The sequence below is a fragment of the Mirounga angustirostris genome, unplaced genomic scaffold (genome assembly GCF_029215605.1).
Source record: "Mirounga angustirostris isolate CCGP_5_RB_7025 unplaced genomic scaffold, mMirAng1.0.hap1 SCAF_4, whole genome shotgun sequence".
Taxonomy (NCBI): Eukaryota; Metazoa; Chordata; class Mammalia; order Carnivora; family Phocidae; genus Mirounga; species Mirounga angustirostris.
Genome location: NW_026991712.1, coordinates 4,917,497 through 4,938,574, shown reverse-complemented (window position 1 = coordinate 4,938,574; position 21,078 = coordinate 4,917,497). Strand labels below are relative to the sequence as shown.

Below are 21,078 nucleotides of genomic sequence, written 5' to 3'. Positions count from 1 at the left end.
GTCTTGGGAGGTACAGGCAAGAAGGAACACGAGGCATGAATGTGCTGGTTCCTTCTCAGCCGCCGCCATCCTCATGACAGCCTCCACGAGCAGCCACATGAAGGCGAGGACACCCTGACCTCAGCTTCCCAAACACACAGCTCTATCTCCAGGGCCACAGGGGGGCCTTGAAGGACCTCGGGGCTCCAGAGCTAACTCCATCCCACCTCTGCTTTCTGTATGTGGCCCCCAGGGCTCACCTGAAGCTGCAGGACCCGTGCTCACCTCCCACGCTGAGCCTCGGCACGCGCGGGGAAATGAGTGTGGCAGGGCCAGCCTCCACTACGAGACCCGCTCTGGCACCCTTACCCTGCTTTCTCACCAGCCAACATCCAAAGGGTAAGACTGCCAGAATGTTCTGCTCTTCCTTGCCCTTGACCAAGTCCTGATCACTCTGCTACCTCCCACCCCAGACCACCATGTCCCCTTGGAACTCTCATTTCGCGATCAGCAAAAGCCCTCAAATGTTCCCTGTGTCTCCTTGTCGTTGAGTGAAAGCCTGCACCCCCCGAGGACCGGCTCCCTCCAGCCCTCTGCAGCGGGCACCGGTTTCTTAAAATCTCAGCTGCACATGGCTGGGCTCAGAGGTGGTGTTTGGGAGTTTCTGGCTCCCGTAGCCACTTTCAGACCACTGGGGCCCCAGCCCCTTGTCCAAGCGTTACCCGTGAGCCCATGCCGCTTAAGGCATCCCTCCCCATCCCGCCTTTCCCTGCTGTCCACAGACCTCCTCCTGGGACCCGGGGCAGGCGGCTCACCCACCGTGTGCCTCTCTGGTCCATGGCTACTCTCCTGGTTTGGGGCAGGACATCAGATTCCCCAGGCCCCTGAGTTCCTCACCCCTAGAGACCCCATCTCTCCTCCATCCTATCTCTACAATTCTGTCACACTCTGGTCCTTTTAATAACACAAACACCTCAGGACCCAAAGCACCTCCATTTGCATTCCTTCCCAGACCACAACCCCCTGCCTCCTTCGCTTGTTCATTAGGCGGCTACACGGACATGGTCGTATTCTCGAATCCCTACTCGGAGGCCTCACATGGAAGCCAGGCCCCTGCTCTGTTTGAAGGGAGTGAAGGAAAGGGGTTGGGTGCAGAAGGAGGGGGTGGGTTTTCATTTGGGAGAGTGGCAGGGGGGGTCCTTCTGGCTGTTAGAAGGGAGCCTGGCTGGCTCAATCAGAAGAGCATGCAACTCTCGATCTTGGGGTCATGAGTTCAAGCCCCACACTGGGTACAGAGATTACTAAAAATAAATAAATACAGCTAAACAAAAACAGAATGCCAAGTGTACCATGTATCTCCCCATTATTCCTTCTCTGTACGAAGCACATAGTTGCTAGGTACTCAGGGCCCGTCTGGCGGTATCGGTGCTGAGATCCACCAGTGAGCAGAACAGATAAAACCCCTGTCCTGGGGCAGCTTCCCCGTCTGGGGTGGGGGGGAGGACAAAAAGAATACAGATGTCACAGATGAGCTAGTTCCGTGGTTTGTTGGTGGGTGAGAGGCAGGAAGCTGCAGGTGTGAAGGGTAACCAGAGAAGGTCATCTAAACAAAGACTTAATGGGAGGTGAGAGACTACGTACCGGGACGAATATTCCAGATAGAGGGGGTGTCCCACGGGCCACAGAGGTCCATGTAGGAGGAACAGGACAATGGCTGGAGTGGCCAGAGGGTCAGGAAGGGCCTCATGGGACATCACCAGGACTTGGGCTTCTGTTCTGAGGGAAGCGGGGATTCAAGTCCTTGGGAAGTTTGGTGCAGAGAAGTGCCACTCCCTGGCTCAGCTTCTAAAAGGACCCTCTGGCTGCTGGGCTGACAACACAGGGAGAGTGGGGACAGGGAGGACCCAGAGAAAGCAGCGGCAGGCTCCAGGAGAGGTGACATGTAAGCAGCGAGGACCCTGGGGAGAGCAGCTGGGTCTGGGGATCTGGTGCATGTAAGTCCCCCCCAAAGAGGTATGTTCAAATCCTAACCCCCACGCCCTGAGAATGTGGCCTTATTTGGAAATAGGATCTTTAAAGAGGTATTCAAGTTGAAATGAAGTCATTAGGCTGGGCCCTAATCCAGTGATTGTTGTCCTTACTAAAAGGGGAAATTTGTTTTTATTTTCTTGGGTTTTTTGTTGGTTTTTGTTGTTGTTGTTGTTGTTTTTGAGAGAGAGAGAAAGTACAAATGGGGAGAGGGGCAGAGGGAGAGGGAGTGAGAGAATCTCAAGCAGACACCCCGCTGAGTGCAGAGCCTGATGCGGGGCTTGATCCCACAACCCTGAGATCATGAACTAAGCTGAAATCAAGAGTCAGATGCTCGACCAACTGAGCCACCCAGGCGCCCCTGGAAAGGGGAAATTTGGACACAGGACAGACACACACAAGGGAAGGTGAGGTTTGGAGACACAGGGAGGACACCATGTGAGGATGGAGGCAGAGAGTGCAGGGATGCATCAGCAAACCTAAGATCAGCAGACGACCACCGGAAGCCGGGACAGAGGCCTGGAACAACCTGGAACAGACCTGGAAGGGACCGACTCCGCCAGCACCTTGAGCTCAGACTTTTGGACTCCAGGCCTGTGAGACAATGCTGTTCTCTTGTGTAAGCCACCCCGTGTCCAGTACTCTGCTGGGCAGCCCTGGGAAGCCAATACACCCCCAAGTCCTGCCTTTGATTAACAGGGTGCTCTTTCCTGCAGGTCCAGGGACCCCGGACTCCCTGATGTGACACTCTAGGTGCCCACGACACTGTAGCAGGGAATACACAGCCCCCTCCCCTGTGCTTGTCACCCACAATCTTCGCTTCTCTCTTCCTTTCATTCAGTTAACACTTGACAAGCTACTATGATGAGTCAGGCCCAGTTACAGACACCTGAGTGACATCAGTGAACACACCAGGCGTCCCTCCTTCCAGGAGCTTACAGCCCACAGTGGGGGTGAAGGGAAGGCAGACACCACCAAAAACATATCAATAGAGTAAGGTAACAGCGTTTACAGGGCTGGGAGAGCCGCTGGGGGACTGCGGTTTAGAGAGAAGCTCAGGGCAGGTGTTTCAGGTTGGATGTCCTGATAAAGAGTCTCTGAGTTGGAGATCTGCATGTTGAGGCATGATCTCAGGAACATCCCCATGGGGGAGTGAGGAAGGTAGGACAGGAGGGTGGGAGAGATGGATGGAGAGATGGAGAGGTAACTGCAACAGGAGATTTGGTCAATCCATGGGAGCGCAGAACCTGGGATGGTCCGTCAGAGATGCCCCTGATCATGGCAAGGAGGACAGGCCTTTGCAGCACTCATCAACCAGTCACTGGATGTCAACACCCCAGAGCAGGGGGAGGGGGTGCACGCAACGCTGGGCAAGGCAGAGACTTCCTACGGAGGTAACCTTCCTGAGGAGGGACCCAGCTGCAGGTGCCCAGGCGCACAGCTAGAGACCCCAGGCAGCAGGTCACAGGAGGGGACTTCCAGCAGTGCTTTGAAAGAGTGAAGGGGAGAACATTCCAGACTATAGAACAGCCAGCACAAAGGCTCTATCGCAGGACCATGTCTGGCACAATCAGGGAGCTACAGAGACACCGCTGTGACAGGCGGGACGTGAAGGAGGGAGACTAAGCGTCTGTCGCAGGGACTCTGGCTCCGTTCCCAGCAAACTGAAGAGCACAGGAGCATCACTTTAGAAGGACCACCGGGCCTCCACGTTGTGGGGGACCAGAGATGACCAAGGGTGGCATCAGGGAGACCAGACAGGGAAGACAATCGTACAAATCCAGATGAGACAGATGGTGGCTTGACTGGGGCAGTAGCAGTAGGGGTGAGACAGGTCTTCTTCTGGATGCATTTGGAAGGAAGAGCCAACAGGATCTCTGGCTGCAGTGGCATGAGGTGGGAGGCAGAGAGAAGTCAAGAATTGCTCTCGATGTTGATCTCCACAACCAGAGGACGGAGGTGCCATTAACCGAGGTGGGGTGACTGACGAAAGAGGTTCGGGAGGGAGGGTGGGAGAGCACGTGTTTGGTCTGGGTGTCGCTTGGACAGCAAGATGATAATGAGTCCAGCTCGTGCTGGGCAAGTCTGAAGTCTGGAAGAGGCTGATGACATCAGCCAGGAAGCCAGTGACACTGGATGGCATTTAAACCCAGGGGACTGGACAGCCCAGGAAGTGAGCGTCCATAGAGAAGCAATGACAATGTAATTGGTAGAGCCTGTGACACTGAGTGGGGTGCATGTTAATAAAGGGCAGCGTTACTTTGCCTTAACTATCAAGAACCACAGAGTCTTCTACCTGTAGTTTATTCCTTGTATTCAGTAACTACAGCTCAGCCAGTGGGCCCTGGGCCCCTCCCGGGACCCAAACATCCATTCATCTTCTCTCCTTCTCCTCTCCCTCCCTGCCACCTCTGAACACTTGAGTCTAAAGATTTATCTCTGTTGGAGTGGGGAGAGACAGGAAGAAATTCCACCTCGGCCTCCAAGCCTATGCCTAATCCTCACTGCCCTGTTTTCTCAATACCCTGTGCTGGGAGAGTCTTAGGAACCATCCCAGCTGTAAATAAAGCACACTGGTTCCATTTCATTACTGTTTCTTATGGTTCCGCAGCTCACTAAGTCATGGGAAGACAGAGATCAGTGGTGGGATTTGCGCTTTATACAAACATTGGAAATTGCTAATCCATAGGATTTGGAGTGCGGTCAGAAACCTCTTTGTCACACAGCTCAGTAAATGTCTACTGCATCATCACTACCCCGTTCATATAAGTAACCTCACCCAGTAATTATGAATTTAAATAGATGCCTGCCAATCCTCTTCCAAGTGGACACGGATCCTCCTGCTACAATCTTGGTCCTACACGTCCGCCAAATGATGTTCTGATCCAAATCTGATCACTCACCTGCTTACAAGATCCCATACTCAACCCTCCTGCACCAACCCCACAAGAAAAATTTCCAGCTCCTTGGTATGCACTTCTGCCTCCCCCAGAGGCCCTCCCAGTACCCTCTCCCACCCCAGCAGCATCAGCTCAAAGAGGGCAGCAGGTGGTGAATGGCCACGCCCCTTGGCTCTACTTGGCTTGATCACACTGAATAGCAAAGCCCAGTTCAGGAGTCCGCTCTCCCCAGTACTTCGGGAGATTTTCCTCTGCAGGGCCAGGTCGCATCTGTCTGCATACCAAGCTCTCTGGCTCCATGCTCCCATCATACAAACAAACTATTCTGACAAAGGTGAACCTTGACCGCTTGAGGCCAAATTCAAGACACTCTGGGTCCCCATATCCTTTGATCCGTCTGCAACATGCGACCCTGGGGATGCTCCCTCCTTCAGGCTCTCCCATTTCTTCACTTATGCAATTTCTCCACTCTTTTGGTGCTTCTGACACCTCCTCAACAGCTTTAGCTCAGACACTTTTGCATGTTTCCTCACCTTCAGATGTATTGAAAGGGTGATTTTTCTCTTGGAGTCTGCCTTGCCAACAGAATAAAGAACAGTGTTGATCATCCTGGCTTTGCAGACAGATAGCCATGAATTCAAACCCTGGCTCTGCTTTTGGATAGCCAGGTATATCTCCGGGCCTCAATTTACTCATCTGGAAGATGAAAAGTAATAATACCTAACTCATAGAGCTGTCAGTAGCCCCGGGCGAACTGAGGTCCTAAAGCTCCTGACACACGGTCTGAGCTCACAAGGGGTCACAAGTCACTGAATACCCATGAGCTGATGGATCCCAGCCCAGATTCCTGCCTGTCCTTGGACTCAGCTCCCTTGTGGCCTCCGGACCTGTGGACTCACGTCATCCACCCTGACTGCCCAGTTCCTGTCCCCCCCGCCCCGGCTTCATCTACTAATTCACCCAAGGGAACAGCTGATTTCCACTGCAACCCATTTCTCCTACCTAAAAGCCTACCTAAATTGGGGCTACCTAAAAGCCCCAATTCTTCCAATTCCATTTGCTCCAGGACACAGCAAATCTTCACGATGACCAGGGTTAGCACCCCTCCCAGGTTATGGAAAAGACTACCGAACATCACGGCACTTTCCAGGAGGTGCCACGCTTTTCCATTTCAGGGTCTTTGCACGTGGGGGTCTCAATGCCCGGGGCTCCCTCCCAGTCTTTATGTGACTAGTGAGCCCCTCTTGCAGGTAACCTGTCCTGATGCCTCCCAGGTGAGGGGAGGGCATCCTTGCTCACGCTCTGCTGTCCCGTTTGGGACGTCACTCTCTTGACTTGCATCTCTAACTCCCACAGTCCGCTGTGAACCATTTGAGTTCATGTCTCTTTCTCCTTGTTCTGCCAGAGTTCCTAGGGCACTGCTGAGGAGAGCCAGAGCCCAATGTCCCCTGGATGAGTACATTAACAAGTTTATAAACGCATAAACAGAGGAACAGGGATGACAGTGATCTGCTTCACCAGGGGGCATATGTATGGGAACTCCATGGGAGGGAAGCCACACATTCCCTCGTGAGGAGGATGACATTAGGGAAAGTTTTAGTGGGTAAGGAAAAGGGGGAGCAAATGCTCATCTGTGAGGGTTCTATTTAGGGGAAGAACTTTTGTCATGGAGTTGTGAATATGTTTGTTTGAGAAAGTACCCCTCCTGCCTGCCCATCGTTGGCCGGGAGGATTGAATTCCCAATAGGTCATCCTCTTATTATGTATGGAAGAGATGCAGCGGGTGACCAGCAGCAAGGAAAGCAAGTCCAAGTCTGATTTGCCCTTGACAGCAGGACTCTGTACTTCTGCTGTTGGCAGAAGTAGAGTATTTACGGAAGGAGTCACACGGACCTCACAACATCTGAACACCCAGCCTGGTCCCAAGGAAACAAACATGCCTGGTGGGCTAGAGACAGAATGCCCAGACTCTGGGGTCCAGGCATCCCCGAGAGAACCCCTCCCTCTGGCCACTGGCCAAGCATGCGAACGTGAGCAGCCGCGGAGCCTACCCGAGCCTCTGCTTCCTCTGCAGTGGACGGATAATACTTCTTGTCAAATTATGGGATTATGAGAGGTTATTTGTAACGATACCAAATTTTAAAATTTTCCTCTCCAGGGAAATTCTGGTTGACTCCAGTGGGTTGAGACAGAATTCAAGAGATGGCTTCATCAAATGAAAGGAAAGAGAGTTTTTCAAAGCAAGCCGAGAATTTCACCTTTTTGGGGAACACAGAGTGCGTTGGTGAACACAAAGAGCCACCTCTTTTTAGGAAGAGCAGGAAAGGGCCAGCCTCCTACTGGGGACACCCCTTTTCCCAAAAGTCCCCAAACAGTAACTTCAGAGACCTGAATGTCAGCGAGTGGGACTGGTGGAGGCATGGAGACCCCAGCATTGGCAGGAGGGGAGATGGTCAGACTTCCACGGCTCCTAAGAGCTCCTCACACTGAAGGAGTGGAGATCTACTGCCTGATGCCACAAAGCCCCTGAGTCCAAGTTGAATTCCTTGGAGCTCTGGACTGCGCCTTTCGCAGGGGTTCAGGAGAAGAAGGAAGAGAGATCTGGCAGTGAGGACTGTTAGGCTGAAAGTCATGTCCTTCCTCACCGTGTCAAATGCTCAACTACAGTATTAACCTCCATTAATATTACCAGGGACTTAGAAGCATGAGAAGCAGCAAAATTTAGTCATCTTCAGGGTAACTGGGTTTTGTTATCAAGCGTGAAACATGTCCTAACTTTAAAATAAATGTCATGACAAATTCTAAATAATAAAATGCATTCTAATTTTTTTAAAAAATAAAACAGTGTTCAAGAAGAGAGCCCTGGTTAAGTAACTGATGGTTGAACCCTATAAGGGAATCCTTTGCAGTGATTATACATGATGTAAAGGAATGCACAGGGTTACAGGAAGTGTTCCCAACAGGAAAAGAGAAAAAATAGAGAACAAACTGGTCTATTACATTTTTGTAAAGGAAAACACGTGTGCATATAAAACAGTGTTTGCTCAGTGAAAGAAAAGGGAGGGAGGGAGGGAAAGAGAGGGAGAGGAAGAGGGGGAGGGAAAGGGAGGGAGTGGGAGGAGGAGGGGGACAGAGGAGGGAGGAAGAGACAGGGAGGGGGAGGGAGGGAGAGGAAGGGGGACAAGGGGAGGAAGGGGGGGAGGGTTATAGGAAGAAAGAGGGGCAGGGAGGGACCAGGAGGGGAGAGAGGGAGGGGGACAGAAAAGGAGAGGGAGAGAGGGGGGAGGGGGCGGAGAGGGAGAGGAAGAGGAGGAGGAAGGGGGATGGGTAGGGAGGGAAAAGAAGAGGTGAAGGGACAGGGAAGGGGAGGGAGGGAGGGGTGGGGAAAAGGAGAGAGATGGTGGGAAGGAATTTTGATTATAAAAGTAATATGTGTATTGTGAAAAATGAGGAAAAGTACAAGATGAAACTGTCACCATGATTCCTTCACCAGACAACATTATCTTATTTGTGCCTATGTGTGTAATTAAATGTTTAAAATGAGGAAATCTGATGAAATGCATTTTAAAATTGCTTTTGAGCCATGTTGGACAACCAATGGGACCAAACAAGAGCCATTAAGGACCTCACTCCCTTATGCCTTCTACTCTGGCCCAAGATCTATTCAAAGAACCTTCCAGAAAAGAAACATCTGTGATTTAGTATATCTCTATTGACTATATTTCACAAGAGTCCCCAAAACAATTATTTCTTTAGAAATGTACTGTGCATTGGAAGGTGCTCAAAGAGGAGACTTACGTGTGCTCACCACACACACACACCCACAGAGCAGCAACTACGGGAGGTGACGGGTGCGTTAACTAACCTTAATGTGATCCTTTCACAATATAAACATAGGCCAAATCAGCACACGTACACCTTAGGCTTACATAACCTTACAGGTCAATGATCTCTCAACAAGGCTGGAAACAAAAAGAAAGGTGGCATTTTTACTTTGGAGATCCCAAGTATGAGGTAAAGAACAGGAAGCAGGATTTCTCCCATTGAGGCCAATCTGAATCGGCATGGCGTCCACTTGGTTTTCCACTGGCAACTTTAAAAAAAATTATTTTAAGATTTTATTTATTTGAGAGAGAGAAGGAGAAAGAGAGAGAGAGAGCATATGAGCATGGGGAGGGGCAGAGAGAGGAGAGAGAGAAGTAGACTCCCTGCTGAGCGAGGAGCTTGATTCAGGGCCGGATGCAGGGCTGCGTGCAGGGCTCGATCCCAGGACCCTGAGATCATGACCCAAGCTGAAGTCAGATGCTTAGCCAACTGAACCACCCAGGCGCCCCTAAAATAATTTTAAAACCAAGAGGCCTTTACTTCTTCCTGGGGGATTAGTTGTGGTGACTATTAAATCACCCGCTTAAAACATAGGAAGGAACACCCAATTCAGATTCCGGCCAGATCAGCAGGCCACTTCAGGCCGTCTTGACTAGCCCTGCAAGGTCTGGACCTCAGTTTAACTAGGAGCTTTACAAATATCACCTCATTGGTTTCTTTTTTTTTTTTTTTTTTTCTTTTTTTTTTAAGATTTTTATTTTTATTTATTTGAGACAGAGAGAATGAGAGACAGAGAGCATGAGAGGGGGGAGGGTCAGAGGGAGAAGCAGGCTCCCTGCCGAGCAGGGAGCCCGATGCGGGACTCGATCCCGGGACTCCAGGATCATGACCTGAGCCGAAGGCAGTCGCTTAACCAACTGAGCCACCCAGGCGCCCATCACCTCATTGGTTTCTAATGTGATCCTATAAAACCAGTGAAGTAATGGAGACCAGAAGTTAGCATCTTGCCCATGGGCACCTGGCTAATAACAGAAAAAACAGAATCCGAATCAAGATCTGTGCCTGCACTCCTTTCCCTCTACCACCTTCGAGACCAGAGGCCTTTCGCTCCCCTGAGAGGCCTTGGCAAGAACCACTTTGAGTTCAAAACTAGAAAGGGCCACACTGCCCAGGGGCTCCTGCCTCACCTCTGATTCCCCCTGTGGGTGGCCCTGAGCTCACCAGAAGCATGTTAATCTCTACAGGCCACACTGAGCCCCCTGGAAGGGGCTCTTCTTCACAGACCTGCTGAGCCTGTCCTCAGCCAGGGGTTAAGAGGATAAAAGGCTTAAAGCAGCAGGCTCAGGAAGTCACAGATTTAAAGGTAAAAGAAGAAAAAATGGGGCAATTGTTGACAGGAATGTGGATTTGCTAGAAAAATATTCCAGGGTCTCCCAACTACATGAATACTTGAGTAACAATCATAGGAATAATTCTAATAATGCCTTTTTACTGGGAAGGGGAGATCAAATTTTTTATTAAAACAACAATTATGGAATTTTATTCTTAGAGACCATGGAGCTGACCCACACTCCCTGTGCTAGATGGAACCCTTGACTCTGAGGGATAAAAATCCTGATTCACACTAACTTATACAGGAGTGAAGGGAATCTGTGTGTTTGCACATGTGTAGAGTCATGGGCCTGAAATGGTGCATTAGATCCATGGTTTCTACGCCATGAAGATCGGACCCACTGGCCATTCATCAGGGCACACACTCTGTCTCTGCAGCAAATGCACCCATCAAGGCCCTGGAGATACTCACCGGCGGGTTCGCACATACCCTGCCCTCCCAGAACCATCTTGGCCTCTCCTTACCTAGGAAAGCTGGACATCCAATGGAGCTCTCAACCCTTTATAATCCCTACTCTCTTTCAAAAATGAGGGAATGAATGAAAAGGATGGTTACTTATTTTAATAAGAAGAAAAGGATTGTTTCTGACAGAACCAGATAAATCAATTAATTGATCTCTGGCAAGCAAAGATAATTGTATTTCTGAGTCTATTAAGACACATCAGGGCTGGTTAACTCATTTCACAGGGAGCTGGCTGTCACCGGCCATTAGACTATGATGGGGACATCAAGGCATAAACACAAGATGGCATTTTCTTTCAGAAATCCCTTGACTTATGACTCATCCATTTTCACTCTCATAGCGAAAAGGCAGGTGAGTTTGTTCAAAGGGGATTTCAATCCTAATAGTTCCGTGAGTGTCTGACCTTAGACATCAGATCTGATAATACTGATTGTAGGTCTTTCTGTGGGTAGGACAGAATGTATCTGTAACCATCTGAAACCTTGGGGCAGAGAATCTCCTAAGTGAGATTGTAGAGAAGGCATGTAAGAAAGGCCAGGAGATGAATCACAACATCAGGGAAAACCTTCGCTCAGAAAGAAAGCCAGTTTGGGGCACCTGGGTGGCTCAGTCATTAAGCATCTGCCTTCGGCTCAGGTCATGATCCCAGAGTCCTGGGATCGAGCCCCGCATCAGGCTCCTTGCTCCGTGGGGAGCCTGCTTCTCCGTCTCCCACCCCCCTTCTTGTGTTCCCTCTCTTGCTGTGTCTCTGTCAAATAAATAAATAAATAAAATCTTTAAAAAAAAAAAAGGGAAAGAAAGCCAGTTTGATGTAAAGCTTTGTCTGAATTAAAATAAACTTGAAAACATTTTCGAGGACAAGTGTTGGCTCCCTTGGGAATGAAGGCTCACACGCTCCTAAGTATAAATGAGATATTAATAAATTGATAACTGCAAATATTCACATAGTGGGGGGGGTTATACTTATATACTTGATACTTGTTCACCTAAGTATTTCCTTATGAGAAAACTGTTGCAAATGAAGTAAGACCTTCCTGCTTTCCAGCTTCCAGAATCCACACTGGAAAGCTAACACGGAATCTCCATGGGCTCTTGAGTAGGAGGCATCCATGTGCAAAGGGAGGCAAGGTCCAGTCTTCTACTGGGGAAGCAGAGATGCCACAGTCCTGCTAAGAAGGAAGGGACCTGAGTTTCTTCTTTTTGGCAGAAGAGGTCTCCAAGCAAGGAGACCAAGAGGTCTCCAGCGTCTGGACTCTTCCCTTGGTCCTAACCCCATCATTCTCCACCTGGAACCACCTGGGAAACTTTACTAGTGCTGGTGCCTGGGGCCCACCCTAAAAATTGCTATTAATTAGCCTAGAGGAGAAATTGTTTGGTTCTGCAGATGACTGTAGCACAGAGTCTAGGCTGATACTGTCATAGAGACTTCCTGTGCTGTTCTCCCAGACTCAGCTGGAGAACATGGGAAGACATGGTTATCTGAGCCTCATGACCAGTGATTCCGACCTGGCCAGTCTGGGACAGGGCCACAAGTCTGCAACTCTAACAGCAGTGTAATGGGGATGCTGTAGCCCACAGGCCACACTCTGAGATGCACTGATGTAAATAGTACGTTAGGAATTAGGAACTGTTTTCTCACTGTTGGTATCATTTAACAAAGATCCATGTGACCCCCATCTGAGTTGCAGGAAGTTCTCAAAGAAGCAGAAAGTTCCCAGGGCCAATACAAGCTGTTATGGATCTCCGAGGAGATGCCAGGCTCTGTGCCAGGCCGGACACAGGCCATATAAAGTCAGGTAAGATCGGGTCCTTAGCCTTAAGAAGCTTCAAGCCAGTTGACGAGAAGACAAAGCCAGACAGGCCATCACCACCATTCCCTTCTGCAGCCCAGCCCTGTCCCCCACCACTGCCATCTCAGAACATCTGTGGCACTGACATTAACATCCCTGTAATCACCAGTCTAACAAGAGACAGGCTGCGATAAGTTCTGTGACCCTCCACTCCCCCCTTCTTACTCTCCACTTCCCCGTGGCCTTCCAGATGGATTCTGTTTCCTGACCACTGAGCCATTCTGTGGTCCTGCCCTCCCAGGTCCCCTGCACGGCTGGCTCCCACCCACCTTTCAAGCGACAGCTCTGTGTGATCTCCTCCTGGGACACCTTCTCTGACCCTGCCCACAGAGTGGCTTCCCCCTGTTGTTTCTCTTCATAGCATCCCAAGACTGTCTTTGTCACAGAACTTATCCCACATGGTGGTCATTTCCTCTGTGTGTATCTGCCTCCCTCGTTAGCTGGTAAACACTCTGCGGGCAGAGTCTCTCACCTTCATGTTTCTAGAGCCTATTACCACAGCATATGCTTACTTGTGTTTAAAGTAATGACTATGTCAGTGGATGGCGGAATAAAACATATGAGAGACAGGCTTTTAAAAATATGGGAATGAGGGATTCCTATAAACTGGGCTGAATACAGTATATAAATATCAGTAAACAAAGAGTCTGGACAGGAGATTATATTTAAGCTAGAACTTAATAGGGTAGAATCTTCAAGGTAGATATTACAAGGAGGAGGGTAAGAATGATCTGAGCACAGACAATAAAGTGCAGAAGTTTAAGGTCAAACCATTCAGGTTTTAAACACTAAGCTGGATGAGAGCATGAGCAAGCTAGAGGGTTGTAAAGAGGAAAGAGAGGTGGTCACATCAGTATTAGTAGTAATGACAATTTAGATAGCGTCTACTACATACCAGGCGCCATGTTAGCTGCTCTACTTATATTAGCTCATGCAATTAATACCATAAGACTTCTGATTACCCCGTGAGACTGTGTCATCACCATTTTACAGGTGACAAAATGGTGGCTCAGAGTGTTTTAAAGGGACATTTTCATGCTCTCAGAGCCTACAAGGGGCAGAGTGTAGCTTCACATTCAGGTCTGACCCCCAAGCCAGGCTCCCCAGTGTCTCCCTGCCCCTGCCCTTTTTGTCAGGATGAGTCTTGCTGCCAAGCACGGGTTGACAATTCACAATGCCTGTTGACTGGTTTCAGGAGATGCTCTTCCTTGGAGAATCTGCTTCAGTCAATATAGACTTTGGATAAATGCAAGTTAACTGTTTGCTCACAGTAAACATCACCAAAAGGCAATATAGGTTCTGGGACTAGAAAAACCATCCACAAATGTAAACGTGCTAGAAGCAAGCAATCCCTGATCAGGGCAGAATCTCATGTAATACTCTCAGTTCTGCATCCATGTGGTTCTGACACAATATCTCACAATGAACCAAGAGGGACTGTCTACCTGGCCAGAAAGGGCAATGATGATCTAGAACATCGGGATGGAGGTACAAGGGCCATGTCTCATTATCTGGAGAAACTGCTGGAATGTGGATGCCCACAGGCAAGTGCAGTCTGAGGAAGGGCACTTGCCTTCCTTTGCAACCCCTATCTCTAATTCCTACCGCCCAAGGGCCTTTGGAGCATATCCTCACACCCAAAAATGGGCCAGCCTCCCCAAACGCTGCCTTCTTTTTCTTCAATGACACATGGAAATCCTCCATTTTCTTTCACATGGGACACACCTCACCCACTAGGCTTGAATCGCAATCACCTCCCCGCGGAGTGTTTGCTGGGTAAAGTAACGACATCTCTCTGTGAGCATGGCTCCTGTGGGGTTCAGAGCAGGAAAATCCTTGGTGATCGAGCAGCATGGACCACACCTGGAAGATGCAGAATCCTGGCTGGTACCACACCTGGCCTGTCCATGGCTCTCTGCAGCGTGGACCCAGAGGACTGGGGACTCTTAACTTCAAGTTATTACTACTGACAGGGCTCTAGAGATCTAAGAACCCACTCCATTCCCCTAAGAGGTCTGACTGCCTTCATCCAAATGATGCCCCAGCCTGTTCATGGCCATGGCTGCTATGAAGCCCACCTCAAGCATATTGATCATAAGATTATGCCCTCATCCACATCAAAGTACCATCACCATGAAGTGCTCGCATGGAGAGCTGGAAGAAATTTGTGAGAACCCTTGCTCCACTAGACCCAAGGTCACCAACTGCCAGTGATTTCATACTTACAGTAAAAACATCTTCAAGCATGCAACCCCAGTATACATATATTTATTTATAAATATACCCGCACGACGGCATACACCTATGCAATATGCATTGTAAGTATAGAAAAGGATCTTTTAAAAGATGAGATAAGGAATGTAATAATCCGTTTTAAAAATCAATTCTTTTTTATATTAAAGGAACACATAACCTTTTTGCTGTTATTAAAAATATGCATATTACAGTGATTCGATGTTCTGGTTTTAATTTAGTTTAATGAAATATTAGACTTTGGTGGTGAGCATGGCTACACAAGAAAACTCCCCAAAACACACAGACCTAGAGGATCTTAGGCTGGCTGAGTGGGTCATGGTTTCCACACTCGTCTTGTAAACTCCTTAACCAACTGGACAGGGCCCTTTTCTAGTTCTGGATGTGTCCCTTGAAATGTCCTGCTAATGGTGACAATTTCATACAAGACTTAGTCAGTACCTGAAGGCCCAGAATACCATAGGATAAGGTGTATTATGAACAATTATGGTTACAAATCCATATATCAAATAATTCTTTAAATAAGTTCAAATTTCTCATCCTACTTATTATTATTTTTTTTTCCTCCAAGATTTTATTCATTTGACAGAGAGAAAGACAGCCAGAGAGGGAACACAAGCAGGGGGAGCAGGAGAGGGAGAAGCAGGCCTCCCGCCGAGCAGGGAGCCCGATGCGGCGCTCGATCCCAGGACCCCGGGACCACGACCTGAGCCGAAGGCAGACGCTCAACGACTGAGCCACCCAGGTGCCCCACATCCTACTTATTTTTGAATCTGATCAGCTTGTCATTCAATCTCTGTGTGTGTGTGAACAGGCTTGTGCAGGAGAAGACCAGTGTGGTTCTGTCATTTCCTGCTGTTTGCAATACTTTCATTAGTAATATTACCTTCAATTAATAACTGCTTTACAGTATTTGTTTTTAAGGCACTTGCTATTTTATGGCGGTTAGTGTAGTTAAAGGTAGAAAACAATTTACAGATGTGCATAACTGCCCAGTCCAAACTGTAGTATTTTGCAACATGAGGGTGATGTCATCAACTCATCTGTGCTGTGGGACACCCTCTTTGATCTGAGGCCAGAGTTACTGAGTAGAACTCACGACTGTGTGCCACATGGACACAAAAGATTTCCAGGGTCAGCCTGGATTCTAATTATTAATGGAGCTTGATTTCTCTCTGATTTTTGATGAGAACAATTATGTTAAGTGGAAGTTTTAGTATTTTCTTCCCACATCCTGATGGGTGTTTTGTGCAGCCCTGGGGAGAAGGCAGCTCACTTTGGAGGTCAGGCTTACATCACAGAAAACAAGCAACTCAGCCCCAGATCCCCCCTATGCCATGTTAGAGCTGTGGATTGTTCCACCACCCTGATCCCAAAATACCAGGCAAAATAAAGATACTGTCAATCATGCTATGGTTGGTGATGAGGATTTAGAAAATAATCAGTAGAAGTGTCTAACACTATGATAGACACATGACATTCTCAAACATGAACAGCAGAATGGGGGGTACCAAAAGGTACATAACCATTCCACGTGGTTATTATTTGCGGTGACCCTGAGAGGGAAGTCTATCCTGAAGAACTATTGAGATCACACATGCACATGGAAAACCTCCTGTTTTGCTCTCTTAACCAAAGGGGCTCTAGGAAGCAGAAACCAAGCCATGACTCAGGAGGCGGGGCCCCAAGCCAGACTCTTCTCACTCTGCCGCACAACTTCTGATCAAGTGAGGCGGGGCAGACCGATGGTGATGAGCTTCTGGAGGATGCACAGAGCTTTAGTTCCTCAAAACTCAGCCCCAGAATCCCAACCAGAACCCTTCATGGGCCCAGTCCCTGGAACATAGCTGGCCCCAGGATCATTGCCTGTACCCCACACCACCTGATTCAGGTCATCTACCAAAATGGTCTGGTCACCGAATCACACCTCATGTAACAAGGGGCCATCATATACAAGAGACACTGGAAGCATGACCTTCAGAACGATCCTTTTGAAACTGGAGCCTGACCCGGGTGGCAGATGGTAAAAGTGTGAAATGGTCTCTACTTCTCCGCCCTGAATCCAGACTGTCCTTGCACTTGGCTTTGGCCAGGAGAAGGCCACAGAAACCCCCCTCTGTGAGTCTGAGGCTAGCTAGCAAGACATTGTGTGTGTTTCCACTCCGCTTGGAGGACTTAGCTGCCGCCTCCCAGCCTAGGGCCCAGTCCTGGAGCAAACCACGGTGAGGGTGGCCAGGCCTGCTCCAGCTCAGCAGAACTGCCCAACTCGAGCCGGGCTCAACCTGCCTGCCCTCAGAATCAGGAGCTAAATGGAAAGCTGCAGTTTTAAGCCACTACAGTTAAGGGTGGTTTGTTATGCAGCAAAAACAAACCAATAGATGGAACCACCTAAAAGCATAAAGTTGAACCAAAATCAAAATGGCTGCCCTGATGCTTTAGCTAAGCTCAACTTTAAAGTAACCTTCTTCCCTTCTTCCGCAAACCTCCCCTCCTCCCTTCTTGGTCTTGCCTTTCAGGAACTCGGTACGGTTCTGAAAATGACCCATAACTAACAAGGAGGCTGGCAGCTTATCCACGGTTCCTGGTGGAACCAGCTAGATCCTGCATTTCCCAATAAAATGCCCCAGCCCCTTCCTCTGGGAAGCCTTGCGGTTTTTTGAAGGCCATGGGCAGCCTCCTTTGCCCAGCACGGCAATAAAACTATTGTTCTTCTTCATCCCCAACTCTGTCTTGGAGTTATATTTTGGCTCTGGAGCATGGAGGTCAACTTTCCACAACATGGAAAACCTCCTGTTTTGCTCTGTTAACTTGAGCACATCACAAATTCAGTTTCTATGAACTTAGGTTTCCTTGTCTGTAATCCCGGGAAAGCAGCAGCTGCCACTGGGAGTACACAGAGTCCTGCTGTGGGACTGGATGCTTCACATAACCATTCCACGTGGTTATTATTTGCGGTGACCCTGAGAGGGAAGTCTATCCTGAAGACCTACTGAGATCACACATGCACAATACCAAATACCGCAAGCAACTACATTTTAGTTCTGTATTTAAAAAGGACATCACAAATTTTTAGTTCTTGAGAGATCTAGGCACAGGTTTTATGATATGCAGCTTTTGGGAGATGGGCCCTCCAAATATTGATCATGCAGGCACCTTTTTTTTCAGAGCAACACAAGCAAGCTTCATTTCCGATAAATTTAAAACTGACTGATGTACATCATGGGAAGAGCAACCCAGAAGAGAGGATGTGGACAGAAGTGCAAGAGGGAGGGGAGAAATGAGCATCCTCAAATCTGTCAATATATGGATGATTTTCAACTGTACCAAACTTTTGGATGCTCCACTTGGCAGGAAAAATAATGAAAATCCTTTCCTCAATTAATCCAGAATGTCCTACAACCTGTCCTTACCACCTCTACCTCCTGCCAGGAGAAACACACACACACACACACACACACACACACACAGGACCCTTGACCAATGATGGGGTTCAAGGTATCCACCCACACCCACAGAGTCGAAAATCATGTAGGACTTTGGACTCTCCAAAAACTTAGCTACTACTAGCCACTTCTACTACTACTTCTGTTGACCAGAAGCCTTACTGATCACATAAACAGCCAAGTACACATATTTTGTATGTTGAATGTATTATACACTGTATTCTTTCTTACTCTAAAGTAAGCTAGAGGAAAGAAAATGTTATTGAGCAAATCATAAGGAAGAGAAATGACATCCACAGTGCTATGCTATATTTATAAATCCATGTACAACTGGACCTGCATAGCTCAAACCCATGTTGTTCAAGGGTCAACTGTATACACATGTGTGTACACACACCAATAGATATAGTGATGCATACTTACCCTCTCTGAAAGAGATCCACATTATAAAATTTATGTAGCTCTACTGAAAACTCAACCGTTCCTTGTACTTCAGACATGATCTTTTTGGTTCATTACCTGAAAAACAAGAGAGAAATTAACAGCTTGAGAGATCCCATCAGCCAAACACAGAGAGCCTGGGCTTCCACAAGGGGAACCCAATGCACCTGACCCCTGGGAGCATGGTGCATCCACTGGATGTCATCCCTCAGAGGTTCCTTTTATAGGAAAAGACACAGAGACAGAAGACGCACTTAATGTCGTCACTCAGCTCACTCCTGGAAGGACCAGACTTGGACCCAGTTATCCTAATCCTAAAGCAGGGCTATGCCATTCCTTATCTGTCCGTGCTGTGGATGCAACAGCTGCCCAGCCATGAGCATATGGCCAATGGCCAATGGAGCAAGAATCCCTGGCTCTTCCACTTTCTACCTGTGTGACCCTGAGTAAGTCACTTAACTTCTCCTCTATAACACGAGCCCTGATAATAGCACAAAACTGATAGAGGATGGACAGATTAAACGCATCTACCACACAGAGCACTTTGCACAGTTCCTGACATGCATAATGATTAATAACAGTAATTGAAAATGACTTGAGGGCGCCTGGGTGGCTCAGATGGTTAAGCGTCTGCCTTCGGCTCAGGTCATGATCCCAGGGTCCTGGGATCGAGTTCCGCATCGGGCTCCCTGCTCCTTGGGAGCCTGCTTCTCCCTCTGCCTCTCTCTCTCTCTCTCTGTCTCTCATGAATAAATAAATAAAATCTTTAAAAAAAATTATTAAAAAAAAATAAAATAAAAAAAGAAAATGACTTGATCATTGTTAGTATAAATGCCATCTCGAAAGTGCTAAGGGACCTGGGGTGGCAATTCCGGATGTGCTTTCTACTGAGCCCGGGAAGCCAAGGGAGTGGGTGTCATTGCCCAGATGTTGAACCCCACTTGACAGGATGCTCATTTTCAAAGTTGGAGGCCTTAGGGCCAATAACAAGAGGGCTGCATGGGGAAGATGGGAGGGAACAAAATTAAAATAGTCCAAGTCTAGGTTGAGAAATGAGCCAAGGGGAAGAAAGACTCAAAGCAGGCTGAACTTTCTGAGGATATGAGATTGTCTAGACACCAGTGATTTGGAGGAAGGGAAAGAAACTCACTTTTATGGAGCACCTACTATATTCTTGGTGCTGCATAAAGTATTTTCTGTAAGTTGCCCGATTTTGTCCAAGAAGAATTTTGTGATAAAAGGTCCTTGCCCCATAAGGCAGATTAGGAAAAGGATCAGAGAGGCTCTAATCTGGACCCACTTTCCTCATCTAGAATGCTCTAGTGGTGTGTACTTTGGAAGGGGTCTGCACTTTCTCCAAGCCTCAGTTTGCCACCATGTGTAATGGGGTGATACAAGCTACCTAAGAGGAGTCCCCACAGGACAGGAGGTAATTACTTGCAATGAGCAGGTTCTTACTGGGTGGCAGTTGGCATGAACTTGGGGAAGGGGAGAATGAGAGAGAGGGAGCACGGAAGCTAAGAGGAGATCCAGTCTCTCCTAGCTGGTACCTAGGTCTCCTTTCAAAGCCTCTCTTCCTTCTGCTCCCCTGATGCCTCAATGACCAGAACACCAGCACTGGGGTTCAGAGCGCAACCTCGCTGTAGCCAGTGGGGCCCTGCTAGGCCAGCTCCCAAGAATAAGAGCACAAGAGATTAATGTGGCCTTAACTCTGCATCTTGGTTCCGGCAAGGGTGCCACGCAGGGAAACATTTCTGAAGATGCAGAATTCCACTGACCAGATTAAAATGCAGCAGATCCCAGAACACAGCCTCTATAAATCCTGCAAGACGGAATTTCAAGCTGACGCGCCCAGAGATGTCTGGCTCACAAAATGTGCTGAAATCCTATCTCCCTAATGGGAGAGCCCTCAAGGTGCACACCTGAGCCGGTCAAGGTCAGAAACCCACCCCTCGATTTCAACGTCAAGGCACTTCCAGTAAGAGCTGAACTGAGGGTGAGCAAATAAAGCCACTCTGCACCTAATTTCATTATCACGTTAAACAGAGGGACGGCTGTCTCTTCCCTACTTCCCTGCCCCGCGCTCAGTCTCAATCCTTGAAATACTGCAGAGCCAGCAAAGCCATCTGACCCCTGCTTGTGGTTTCCAGTGTCAATAATTCCTGACCTTCCCTGGTCCCTAACTCTGGGAGGATGTTACAGAGTAAGGAACAGAGGGAGAGCAAGAACACCACACACTAACATTCCAGCCTACTGCACGCCAAACACTGCTCGGAGGGTTCATACGCATTTCATGCACTGCATAAAAACATCTCTGCGGTAGTCCTGGCCCCGGGTCACCCAGGAGACAGCAGCACCTTACAGAAGAACAGCACTGACCCAGAAGCTGCAGGTGCTAGTTTTCCACCTCTGGCCCTTACTGGTAGAATGGCTGGGACAGTGTTTTTCTAGGGAATTAGTATTTAGAAGAGAAAAATACTTAATGCATGGAGAATACCCGGCA

The 21,078-nt window shown here is 48.5% G+C and overlaps 1 protein-coding gene across 1 annotated transcript in view; it reads right to left on the bottom strand.

Moving 5' to 3' along the window:
- The window catches only part of FAM135B (family with sequence similarity 135 member B), a 173,628-nt gene extending 154,984 nt beyond the window's left edge, over nucleotides 1–18,644 (bottom strand). The window contains exon 1 of the mRNA XM_045899186.1: nucleotides 18,558–18,644. Coding sequence (XP_045755142.1) covers nucleotides 18,558–18,634 — 77 coding nt within the window. The 5' untranslated portion in view covers nucleotides 18,635–18,644. The remainder of the gene's footprint in view (nucleotides 1–18,557) is intronic.
- Nucleotides 18,645–21,078: the final 2,434 nt, after the last annotated feature.